The sequence below is a fragment of the Adelges cooleyi genome, unplaced genomic scaffold (assembly GCF_023614345.1).
Source record: "Adelges cooleyi isolate 19-005CV unplaced genomic scaffold, UGA_ACOO_1.1 ACOO_flye_CR_arks_rails_tigmint_CR_PRNA_23, whole genome shotgun sequence".
NCBI classification, from domain to species: Eukaryota; Metazoa; Arthropoda; class Insecta; order Hemiptera; family Adelgidae; genus Adelges; species Adelges cooleyi.
This window is the reverse complement of record NW_026095893.1, coordinates 13132862-13146124: the sequence shown is the minus strand read 5'-3', so window position 1 is coordinate 13146124 and position 13263 is coordinate 13132862. Positions and strand designations below refer to the sequence as shown.

At 28.3% G+C, this 13263-nt stretch overlaps 3 protein-coding genes across 5 annotated transcripts; 1 reads left to right on the top strand and 2 right to left on the bottom strand.

The window, feature by feature from the left end:
* Window positions 1-599: 599 nt before the first annotated feature.
* LOC126835896 (WD repeat-containing protein 47-like) lies at window positions 600-1968 on the bottom strand. Its single transcript, XM_050568759.1, has 3 exons — window positions 1685-1968; window positions 785-1567; window positions 600-729 (listed from the first exon to the last, which is right to left on the bottom strand). Exons 1-3 carry the CDS (start codon window positions 1966-1968, stop codon window positions 600-602), a joined length of 1197 nt encoding a protein of 398 aa, XP_050424716.1.
* Window positions 1969-5463: 3495 nt separating this feature from the next.
* On the top strand, window positions 5464-9770 carry LOC126836060 (tubulin-specific chaperone E). 3 transcript variants are annotated; one of them, XM_050569047.1, is made up of 12 exons: window positions 5464-6106; window positions 6189-6299; window positions 6444-6707; window positions 6771-6965; window positions 7191-7379; window positions 7441-7588; window positions 7675-7799; window positions 7895-8003; window positions 8081-8212; window positions 8402-8558; window positions 8649-8866; window positions 9437-9770. In XM_050569047.1, exons 3-12 carry the CDS (start codon window positions 6514-6516, stop codon window positions 9527-9529), a joined length of 1560 nt encoding a protein of 519 aa, XP_050425004.1. In that variant the 5' UTR covers window positions 5464-6106; window positions 6189-6299; window positions 6444-6513; the 3' UTR covers window positions 9530-9770. The 3 variants fall into 3 exon arrangements, with proteins under 3 accessions (XP_050425004.1, XP_050425005.1, XP_050425006.1); XM_050569048.1 differs by lacking the exon at window positions 6189-6299; XM_050569049.1 differs by lacking the exon at window positions 5464-6106 and having other exon boundaries at window positions 6131-6299.
* Window positions 9543-12650, bottom strand: LOC126836061 (general transcription factor 3C polypeptide 5). Its single transcript, XM_050569050.1, has 2 exons — window positions 11445-12650; window positions 9543-10581 (listed from the first exon to the last, which is right to left on the bottom strand). Exons 1-2 carry the CDS (start codon window positions 12278-12280, stop codon window positions 9885-9887), a joined length of 1533 nt encoding a protein of 510 aa, XP_050425007.1. The 5' UTR covers window positions 12281-12650; the 3' UTR covers window positions 9543-9884.
* Window positions 12651-13263: the final 613 nt, after the last annotated feature.

The window sequence follows — 13263 nt, the reverse complement described above, 5'->3', positions numbered from 1 at the left end:
AGAAACGTTAGTCTTGTTTACGCAGATCTGATTGGACTTAAAAGTAGTTTCAAGGTTACCCCCTATCATGATTTAGTTATCAATTTAATCAGTTACTAGAAAACAATTAACCAAATTAACACGCTGACTTTAAGCCAATGATCATACTTTTTTAGCGTACCTATCCATATATATTATTCTAAACAAATACTTTTTTTCTATATAACTAGCAAAATAGCATTTTATTTGGTACGCTACAAATTTACCAAACTAGCAGATATCCATCAACATTTTTATTCACGCGCAACCAAATTATACCGAGTAAACAAGTCTCACCTTAACCAGTAGGTGGACCTCACCCAATAAATATCATAAAAAACAAACGTTAACCTTGGACAGGTACGCCTAGTTACCACCTATGGAGCTTTTAATGCGGGTAACTTATTTTACAAAACACAATTTAAATATAACTAATTAACATATTTTTTAAACGATAATTATTCATTAGAATCTCGTCGAGTACTATTAATCTATAATCAGTCTGACTTAAGTCTATAACCGATTTTTTTAGGTGATGATTAGACAGATCAAGCATAAATAGCTAATTTGTTAGTGTTATGTTATTCTCTTACTTGTATTTGTCGGACATTTTCATTTATCACATTAACTTTTGTTGGTACCGGTGGTTTAGCAGCATTTGGATTTGCTAATATTTCAGAATCACGAGATAAAGTTCTATTGGATATAGTTCTAAAAAGAAAATAATATTATACAAACATTTCGATCTAGTTATTTTTACACATACCCATTGTCTTCTTGAAGTTTTGATTCGGTATTTCGTAACTGTTGGATTAACTCAAGACGTTCTCTTTCTTGATCTTGCAGAGCATCTTGATACCTTTGTTTTTGTCTTTGATATTCTTTTAAAAGATCACACTGACTATTCTGCATATCAAAACTGGTATTTGATTGATTTATAGACATGGACTGGTATCGATCAGTCAGCGAATCCCGTCTAGACGAACGCGTTGTGTTTGACGCCGTTGTGGAATTTGACGATCTACTTGGTTCAGGAGAAGACAGTTCAGAAGGATTTATTCTGTTTTCCTTGACTGGTGTGACGACTTCAGTTATAGACGGAAGTTCTCCATTAATGCTATTTACGAACACTTCACTTTCAAATAACTTATCTACAGAGCTGGTCATTGCCGAATTGCTTTTTAATCCTGTTAGATGAAAACTAGCAAAAGACGATTTTACTAGATTCGATGGTATGTTTGACACTCCAATAGACGACATGAGAGATGAAGATGATGTAGTTTGATCAAGATTCGGTAAAAGCGAACGAGACATTATGTCAGCAGCAGATCTCGGTCTCGTAAAAGGCATAGCAGAATGAGGAAATTGTTTAGGTTTTATAGGAGTGACAAGCATGTGTTCTGTCCATGAGGTTTCGAGAGAAGGTCTTTCCAATTGTTCGAGTTCAACATTTAAAGTTTTTTGTTCAAACGGCACGACAAAAGTTTCAGCTGGAATGCTTTGAAGCCACGACATCAAGCTAAGATCTGTATCTTTATAACTACTTGAGCTATTAAATATGTGGGAGAAATTCAAAATACTAGAGCTAAAAGGTTGTTTACTTCCAACCGCCTTAGATTTACAAAAATTACAACACGACTCATATAGTATGCCTTTTATAATTAACTGTATCAACCGATCATTTGAAGAATCTGGTATAACTGGTTTTTTATCGCAAGGCAAAAATTTCATCACTAAAGGATAAACTTGCTGAAAACACTGTACTCTAGCTGTACTCGGGTTCCAATCTTTATATCCCAAGTTGTCAGAAAGTCTCGGTAAAGTCAACATCAAACATAAGTTAGAATATTCTTCTTTAGTCGGGCAAACTTTTTCTAACTCATTTAATACTTTGACTACTTCCTCTACAGCAGTGTCTACACTACCAACTACAGTTGCTTCTGATTTCATACATATTAATTCCGCATATTTATGGCGTAAGATACAGTATCTGAATTTATTCGTAGGAAAATTTGGTATTGCTTCTAAAGGTTGAATAAATTCGAGTACGTCGTCCCACTGACCATCCAGGATAAGTTGACGAAGGAATAACGCATCATCTGAATAACTTCCATTTATTACACCCGTTTCACGTTCAACACTTAATTGGGAAATATGAAGTTCACGATTATATAAAAATTCTAAAGTTAATCGGATAATATCTTCTTCCCGCACAGAGATCTTTGCTGTTGGCATCACGTAACATATATATGCGCTGAAAAGAGAAAATATAAATATTTCTTTACTGTAAAATATAAAAATTCAAAACGGTAGCACATCAAAAGTGTACAGGTCGAAGTAACTGAACAAACGACACTACAGGAAACATTGGTACAATAGTTATAAAAATAGTAAGGAGAGGAGTGCTCTCGCAACACTCCTTTCCTGTTGGTTAATTTTAGTATATTAATAAGTATAACCCTTTTCACAGTTCACGAGCATATCCATATAAATAATAAAAACTAATCTTCATAAGCCTTCAGTTCAATTTTTACATGAAAACATTTAAAATTATTAAGATCATTAACTAATTGTTTTTTGTACTACTTATTATTTAGACCTCGTAGTAGGTACAATATAGATGCAAACGTTGGATAAACTGAGAACTTTATTTCTAGATACACGATAGAGAAATATTCTTGCAGTAATACTGCCCAAATTTAATGTATACTACGTTTTTTTTAAGTTACCCATTCAATGTCTCATATGGTTTAACTAGTTATTGAATTTTTATTTTTCGTATTGTTTTTATAAAACGTGATTTCAGTTATTCACAAGTTTTTATATTTTAACCCCCTTACGAATAAGTTATTTTTAGATGAACTTTTAAAACTTACATAGTAACGTAGATATTATCAATTTTTTAAATAAAGAATAATTTACTAAACATTTTGACTGTTCAATAAACAGTTTTGGATAATTATTTTTGAAGTTATTAAAGTTCAAAGTTTAGGACGGGAAGAAGGGTGGTGCATATTATTATTTTTACTCGCGTGCATTGCTCAACCGCACTTATCTCATACCTTATTTTAATACACGAATATTTTATTGCAAATTACGATGTAATTCTAAAAGACACATGACAACATGTATTTGGGAGAAAGTCCGTTGTATAAATGACCCAGTATGAAAAGTGTACCTTAGAGTACAAAATAAATTAAGCTTTTAAGTTAATTAAACTACTGCACTGCTTTTACAATACACTTATTTTTAAATAATTAGGTTTTTTCGTAAATATTGCTTACAAATTAAAATCCTCGGACTCCATTTTAGAAAATGAACAACAAAATTATGTTTTTTTTTGGAAAAAGAACCAAAGTATATAAATTTTTTTCGTTTATTCCAAATCCGGACTTAATCCTAATTCTCTAGAGAGTCTAGTTATTCTTTTAAATACCTCCAAAGTTGTAAGAATCCTGTTTTGTGAAATTTCCAATGTGTTTTGTACGTTGAACTAATTTAATTAATTATTATAATAAGTGACCCGATACATGAATCGATATACAATATCAGATATTGTAGAATAGGTTTTTTTTCAAAACCGATAACACACTTAATATTATAAAAAAAAATCACCGCCACCAGCATAATAATAATCAATTTATCGAATATTGAATTGATATCGGTTACATGGTTTTTCCAAAAAAATTTGGTTTTTTAATGTATAGGTTATTATTTTCTACTTGGTAACATATATTGGAATGTCAGAAATATTAAAAAGTCCTGTCAGCCCCCTCCCTTATAATTGTAACGGCTGAGACAATACCGCTAACCCATAATAATATCAGCCTATATTGGTTCTATTGTCTATTAGTTTAAAGAGTATAGTTTTTCTAAAAATCTAAAAAAAGAAACAGTCGTTAAGAGAACAAAATAAAATGACTTATGTAATGTTTTCTTGTATTACAAGGTTAAAATATTTTTATATACATTTTTACTTAATAAAAATAAATTGTACATATTACATTAAAATGGGAACGTTTTTTTTTAAATTTTTATGTATGAAATACATTCAAAAAATATTTTTATGCGAGGACGTTTTGCTGTACAGAATATTTTTTTTATAAGAGTGGCCAATTTTATTAAGCATAAGAGGGGGGCAAATTGTAAAGTCCTCCCCTGATTATGTTGTTAGTATTTCTTTTATTAATACTATTTTTTCTTAATAAAAATTGTATCTTGATATAAACTTAATGTGGTTAATATGGAATTAATAAAACCTAGGGAAAACAAAAATAAAATGACTATTATTATAATATGAATACAAGTTTTTTGCAATAGAATTGAAAGTGATATTGTGTTAATTTAACAAAAATAGAAACAAAAGACCAGTGATAAAAAAAAACTTAGGAAAATAAATGAGACGCAGAGCGCCAGAAAAGCTTAGCCAACAAAAAATTAAATTTTGTTTTATTAGGTACAAGAAACATTTAAAAATAATATATTATTTCATAACCAAACTGACCCAAACCTAAAAATAGTTAATTTACATACTAATAGTTGATAACTTAATTTGTCTTAAATTGTCATTTAAACATATGTAAGGCGCACTGGGTAAAAATCTACCCCACTGACATGATATAAAGAGTGGAGCATTGGAAAGAGTGATTTTCTGATACAAATATATTGAAAAATCAATCTTTTCATTACCCTACCCTTTGTGTGCCTAACGAGAAAAGTTTACCTTAATCACGCTTAATTTTAATGAGACTAAAAACCGTTCTCTCAATGGAGGGTTAAACAATGACATCTAAAAATTATAATTGGCATATTCTTGATATAGAGGATTTGACGTTTAAGATTTTCTGGCACTATGCATCTTAAATTAAGAATAGGTACTTATTATAATGAATGAACACTTTAATTACAGATTTTTTTGTTAACAAAAACTAATGAATGATTTTTCTCTAACCTGTTAATTAGTATTTAATTATTAATCTTTTCAAAAGTATCTAATAATAGTTTCAATAGAGAACCAAATCAAGTTCTATTTTTTATTGATAAATATACATTTTATAACTTCTCAAGGATTATTCTGAAAATTTCTTTTAAATAATGTTTATATAGAAAGGCCAAATGGACTATTACCTTTAAGGGATTTTTAAAATATACTCACCACGGTATAACTCAATACTAAAATGATATGATTAACTGGACTTTTTTTACCAACCAATTATAACTATTTAGTCATACCTTCGGTAAACATTTATCCTGTGGGCACCCTTAATGTAGTTACCAGTAAGTAACCCTAATAAACCATCAGATCTACATTTCAGATACTGTAAGTAAAAAGATTTTGTATTGTATGAAAAATGTAAGCTTAGATTGTCAAGTTTTCACTAATTTATCAATTAACATATTGATTATATCTTGAAGCTTTTATTCAAAATGATATACTTACCGTTATTGAATGAAATCTCTATGACATTTAAGGATAATTATTCCAGAGGTCAACAAACTAACATATTAATCGTTTACAATATAAAACCGTAAATCGGTAAACTAACGAAAATAGTATTTATTGTTTAACATGTCATTAAGCGTCTGACGAGTAACGATAAACAAGTTATGCCACTACTGAATAAGAATTTTAGATTAATTAGTAGTCAATTCAATATTTCAATGTGGGCTGTCGAATTACCTGCTAAATGCTAATTTGAATGTATAGAACTGCTATATAAAAACAAATACCATAAATGGTTATCAAACATGAAATAGATAACAGGTCATGATAAATCTATAGGTATGTCTACTACTTGTGTTATCAATTTTTACAATATGGCTGATGCTTTCCTTTAGTAAGAAATTGAAGTGATCGCATGGAAACCCGGGAAGCCATTTTGCGACTATCACAAATTGAGGACATACCTGTTTATTTATCGAGGCATACTTTCACAGCTCTTAATAACCAAAGTATTTATCCATAAACATTTTATTATTATGTTATCAAGTCTTGTGTAGTTATCACATTTTATAATGGGCTGAACGCTGATTAAAATTATAAAATTAGTAAAAACTATGAAAACTGCTAACTACCGAGTGCTGAATAGTAAGTGATAACTGTTGACTAAAGCTAAGTGATGTACTCAAATATTTTTTTCTTAATAATATTTAATACTTATTACTTATAGATGACTGTAAACAACTATACTATATCCCAGCAATATACTCATCTTCTATAACAATTTAAGTTTTTAACAATTGAATTCGTCTTAAGTTTTTGATTTTCGACTTCTATTTAAGTAAATTATTAATGTATTATACGTCTTTACCTGTACACAGTACAACTTATATTAATAAACCTTAAACCTAGTCATAGTAGTAATCTATTATTATAATGATAGAGTTGTAATCTGTAATAAATATTTTCTACATTTTGCGTATAGCAAAGTATTGATTGTCGGAAAGTACCTTACCGGAAATTATCTTTAACTTAAAAAAAATAAGATCATACTCATGTCGGACATATTAAAAGTTAAACAATCAATTAAAACTGGACGTAAGGTGTCTATTGATTCATATTATGGAATTGTTCGATATGTTGGACCTATTCCAGGAACTGAAGGGATTTGGGTTGGAGTTGAGTGGGATGATCCACTTAGAGGTAAACACGATGGTATTTACAATGGTACTAGATATTTCAAAACTACGTAAGTCATCTTGAAAGTAAGATAAAAAGTGCAATGTCTTTTGATAAAAACTAAATATTACAGACATACAAATGGAGCTTCATTCGTACGACCTGAAAAAGTTACACTTTGTGAAGTTAGTTTTTTAGAAGCATTCAAAAATAAGTACGGTAAAAATTGTGATCCAATTATTGATGAAGAAATATCTGCAATTATAAAGCAATCAAAAATGTCATTGTTTGAAGTTGTTGGAATGCAAAAACTCCAGGAAAAACAAATGTCAGTATTACTACTTTATTATGTTTAAATTTAAACAATATTTTTAGAAATATATTAAAAAATGTAAATTGTATTGTGATCTACCGAATTTAGATTCTATTATTACTGTGGGATTTTATTATTATTGTTATTGTTATTATTGTTCATTTTTCTCATTTATGTATCTGTTTACTCATTTTACTGTAATAGTTAAATAAATATTTGTGTTATTTGTGCGTGTTTCAGGAATTTTAATCAGTTAACCTATGTAAATTTGAACCATGAATCTATTACAAGTGCAGACAAATTTGGAGAAATAGAAGAATGCTGTCCACAGATAACAGATTTAGAGCTATGTAGTAATTGTTTTTCAAACTGGGAAACTGTTTCTCAAATATGCAAGCAGTTGAAACATTTAACTAGCTTGAACTTAAGGTAATTTCTATTTGCAATTTTCATCAGCTAACTTTAATTAAATGTATTCATAATTTTTCAGTTTTAATATTATAGAAATGCCATTAGATTGTAAAAAGTTGAACGATTCTTATAAAAACTTAAAACAAATTATTCTAGGTAATTTAAATTATAGTTGGAATAATGTCATGTGTTTGTGTTCAGCTTTTCCTCTTCTTGAAATATTAGAAGTAGGTATTAAAATATAAGTTAGATACTCAAGTTTTTTTTCATGAAAACAATTTATTTTTTACAACACTGAATATTTATATTGAAGGTTCCTGATAATAATATTGGTGAATTAGAAACTGCTACGCATACCATTAATAATTTAGTATTTCTAAATTTGGAAAACAATCATCTTTCCTGGTCAGAAGTTAATAAACTCAGCTCACTCACGAAGTAATATATCTCTTAAAATTAATAAATACTTATATCTTGTATATTCAATGATTTATTATTACTACATATTAATAAATATGGTACCATATTTATAGATTAGAATGCTTAAACTTAAACCAAAATAAAATTTCTGCTATCAGTGTGTTGCCATCATCTTTTCCATCGCTGAAGTACTTAATGGTTAGAGATAATAATATTCAAGATGTAAGACTTTTTTCTAATGTTTATTTATATACATTTAACACATTACTAATTATTAATTCTTTTTTTTTTTTATTAAGATGGAGTCAGTAAACGAATTTAACAAATTGGCATCACTCACTTCTCTAAGTATTCAAAACAATCCACTCCTCAAAGGAATGACTGTTGCAAATTACACTTTGCAAATAGTATCGAGGTTATCAACTCTGACAGTACATATCTATTAAAATTTTTATTTCTGACAACATTTCATTTGTTTGGAAACTTACCATATAAACTTAATTTTTTTCTTTTGTATCCATATTATTCATTTATAAACATACTTAAGCAAAGAGCACTTAATAAAAACAGCACATGAATTATTTAGAAGACATTTTTATTATATTTTTAATTTAATTTAGACATTAAATGGAACTGCAATCACAATAATTGAAAGAAAACACTTTGAAAGAGATTTTTTAAAGGAATTAGATATAATATGGCATAGACAGTTAAACAATGATGAAGAAAGAAAGGATTTTCTCCTAAAATACCCACGTTACTTAGAACTTACTGCAAGTATGCAATAAAAAAGTTTTTTTAGTTCTGTTCAGCAAACTATTTGTAAAATTATTTTTTTTTTAATGATTGTGTACAATTTTTTTCTAGAATATGGTTCCGATTATTCAGAAGACATTAACACGTCAAACAAAATCAAGACTATAAGCATTAAATTAGTGAGTTTTTGTAAAGAATCGAATGTAAAACATAACATGAAAACAAAAACTCTGCCTGTGACCATGACTCTTAATCGATTAAAAGAGTTGAGCAAACGATTATTTAATTTAGGAAATAAACCATTAGAATTCACTTACTCAACATTACAGGTAAAACTTGTACTGTTAATATTTTTTCGATAACTTTTTTTATCACATTTAATAAAATTACTATTTATCTTAATACAATCAGTAGCGTATTTAACGTCAGGCTAAGTAGGCTGGAGCCTAGGGTGGCATTTTTTGTGAGTAGCAATTTTTTTTTTAATGATGTACTTCAATTAGTAGTTGGTATAATTACCTTTAGTGAATGGAACTTTATATCTCTACAAAAAAAAAATTGAATGTTCGATGAAAAATTGACATTGCTACAGAATGACGGTGTCTCGTCAGTGCGGCGGGATTTATTCTATTCGGTATTTCTCTAAAAATATCACAAAAATCTATGGTGAATTGGATTATCATTTACTTGCATCAATAGGTTATAATGATTGGAAAAATACAATTGCAAAAAATTGGAAGGGGGCTTAGAAAAAATAGCCTAGGGACGCAAAAAGCTAAGTACGCCACTGAATTCAATATTAAATTATAAATAATGCTTAATTTTTTGTATAAAAAAAGTTTAATTCAAACAATTTTCATATTGTGATACTAATAAATGTATGCATTTTTTGTTAACAGAACCCAGATGTTGAATACACTATGAACAATATGAACCAATCATTAGATTATTATTCTGTTGAAAATAACGACACAATTTTTATAAAATGGTAAAATAAGATGATTGTAGCTATGTTACAAAGTTTTAAATATGATATTTATTTTTAATTTTTTAAATAATATAATAAAGATAAAATTACAACAAAATTAATGTAATACTAATAATTTTCTACATTATGCAGCAAATTGTGTTATTTCAAAATGCCAGCCCTGTCTTAATGTTCTAATAATTATACACATCCCAGTCGTGATACACATATAAATTCTAAATATGTTGCAATTTTGCATCAGCACTTAATTTGTTGAATTATTAATAAATATATATGTTATAAGTGTATGTAACATTCTATTAGTATAAAAATATAAACGAAAAATTACATTATTTTGAAAAATAGCATTTAATTTTTCTTTAACTAGTAACACTCAAGTTATTAATTTTAAAATCAACATCGTATTCATTATCACTACCAGGATTGGAGTTGATCGCTTCTGTTTTGACGCGAGAATCTGAAAAAACTATTTTAGCTAACTCGTCACGATCCAGTGCAGCCCATTTATCATACTCATCATTAGGACCTTCATTTTCAAAATTAATTTCATCATTTTCTTCACTGTCTTGATTGCTTTCCTCATGCCCTTCTAATATTTTTGTTATTCTCTGTCTAGTATAATCTAAATTGTCTTCTTCCATATAATCCTTATACAATTTAATCTGTTCAGTGTCATTTAAAGATAATTCTCCCATTAAATACTTTTGCCATGCACTTTCTAAATATTTATACATAACTACTCTAATTTTATCAATAAACTCTTTACTGAGCCATCCTGCCGTTTTACTACAAGAAGACGACAGAGATGCATTTTTCAACATTTCTTGAACTTCAGGCAAATGAATATCACATAACTGATAATTGGCTACAATTGATAATGGAATTGAATTTGGTGAGAAATAAAACTGTTTTTCAGCAGCATTTGGATCGTAATCTTGGATTTGGAATTTGGCTTTTTTTGGATTAGCTGGGTGATGGTCATCAAGCCAGTTATTTCGTATCTCAATTAATTGATATATGTAGTTAGACGGATCATTATGATAATTGTATCCATGTCTGTAAAAAAAGTTGCATTATTTAATAAGTTAAAACATCTTATAAGTAATAGAAACATATTTTTTACATCCAGTGTACTACCCGCCTAATTCATCATAGCCGAATGGGAAAAGGAGGGTGTTAGGGTGGTAATAGATGTCATTAATATCTATTCTACCTATAATCTTCACAAAAATTATCACTAACCACCAACCCCTTTTAACACAAGACAAATGTCTTCTTAATGTTGCTTTTTCATATTACCACAGGACTAGTACCCTTCAATTCTAAACCGCTTCTATCCTCCTTTTTTATATTTTGTTAAACATAATAAAAATACTTATAACGTTCACTCCTTCAATATCCAACTTAAACTTAAGATAGAAAAATATCCAACATACCTAGTCATCCCAGTTAGGAAAACAATTTAATTATGTTATTATATTTTTTGACCATAAATATAATGCATGATTAAATGTTGTTTAAATATTTTATTATTATTGTATAATAATAAATATAATGTTTACTTAAATTATTATACAAATGCGTGTTTTAATGCTTATGATTTAAATGATGTATCAGTTTTTACTGAGTCTGTGTGTAAGAGTAATCAATAATGTCAAAATAAACTCCCTTTTATACATTATTTAGATTTTGGGTAAAAAACCAAAAGATATGTTACGTTTATTCTTGTACTGGTCAGTGACAACTATAATAACAATCCCACTGGTACAATAATGAGTGAAATAAATATCACCAACTGCAAAAAAAATCTCAATAGCCACATCATGTTAAAGAAAAACCTTATCCTCACCATCAAGTAACTATTTCCAAACTTTAATAATAACTAATAAAAACTTTATACAACTCAAAAGTTAACTTGCCTGACCCACATGCGGCGAAAAGGTCCTGTTGTTGTGAAGTATCCTGTAGTTGGCAGTAAATATTTCATTTTTTCTTTGTTTATAACTTTAGCAAAATGAAAGAGTGCAGGTTTTACCCAAATAGGTCTTTTTTCAAATAGTTTATCAATTAATCTTTTTTCATCCGGTGAAAACATTTTGACAGTTAAACAATACTTCAATAAGTCAAAAGGTATAGGTGGTAAATCATTATCATCAAAACGATTATTCTTAGTAAAATTACGAACATATGGTCGTAATCGGTGTTTTTTTGATAACATGTCAAGTTTTTTAAGATTTACTAGATCATAAAAGTCAGACTGTGGTTCATTATGATTACCAAGCTTGTTTGGTAACAAAACTAATGGAACATTTTTTTTTAACGCCCATTGCATATCTATCAAGTTTTTAGAATGCCATAATTCTGAACAATTAGGTTGAGATGGAAAATAAGCAAAATCTATCATATTAGTAAATGTATAAGTCTTTTGCACAACACCTACAACTTCAATAGATTGAATTTCCATTGAACTTTTTATTCCGGTTTTTTTATTCACTTTAAATTTAGTTTTCACAGATACTAATAATGATCTGCCAAAGTTTTTATGACCACTTAATGTTGGTCCAAATTCTGATTTTACCAAACTAACGGACAATGTGGCATCTTGACGTTCAAATGCATGTGCAATTTCATCAATACCACCAAGGTTTTTAATAGCATGATCCACATTGTTAACAACACCAGGATAAATTACACAATTCAGTAACTTTAGTTTCGGTGGTTTAACAACTCCAACTTCTTCTGTTGACTCCATCATTAGTAAAACATTTAAAAATGTATGGATATAATATACTTTAGTGACAAAGTTGTTTTAATGTCAATATGCTTCACTGACTTCCATATGTCACTTTCTTCCTTTACTTATCTTTTTATAAGATTTGTTTTCGTGTATTTTTTGTACTTGTGGTTTTTGATTAATTTACGAATACTTAATTAAAACAAAAATAATATTTCTTATCTCAATAGGTATCTAGTAATACATTGTTGAATAATAAACGACTAAAAATAAACTTTCGACTTTAAGAGTAAAATCTCCAAACAAGAATGGTCCTGAAATTGGTAACATATATTGAAATAAATTGGAATCTGGAAATTAGAAAATACTATCATAATTTTATATTTGTAAGTTGTAACTGTTAAATCATAGAGTAATGAATGATAAAACAAAAAATATCTCATTATTGTTATTCTGTGATAATATTATAATTAAAATCACTGATTAGATACAAATGTTATCTAACATATGATAACATCAACGGTTATAGACTTGGACCTCTTACTCAGTAAAAGAGTAAAAGGTCTATGGTTTTAGATCTTAGATAATGGCAGCTTCCGAGCTGCTGTTGTTATTAAATAAATAAAATATTATTTTATGTCGTATGATTATATAAATATTATAAATTTATGTATGAACAATCAAAATGTATTTGAAAATAAGGTTATAAATAAATATACAATATGTATATGAATACATATTTATTATTATGATAAATTATTAAGAATATAAATGGTGTTGAATTATTTCCAATGTGTCTTTTAGTACTATTAGACACATTTTGACTAATTTTTGTTTAGGAATACTACAATTCTTATAAAAAAGAGTTGAAAAGGAATGGCGATGCTGCTCCTCGTATTTTAAACCATTAGACTTTCACCTACCAATTATCAATCTGGTATCATCAAATAGTGTACACATAGAACATGTAAACGTCTTCATTCTGATTTCAAAATTATTTTAGA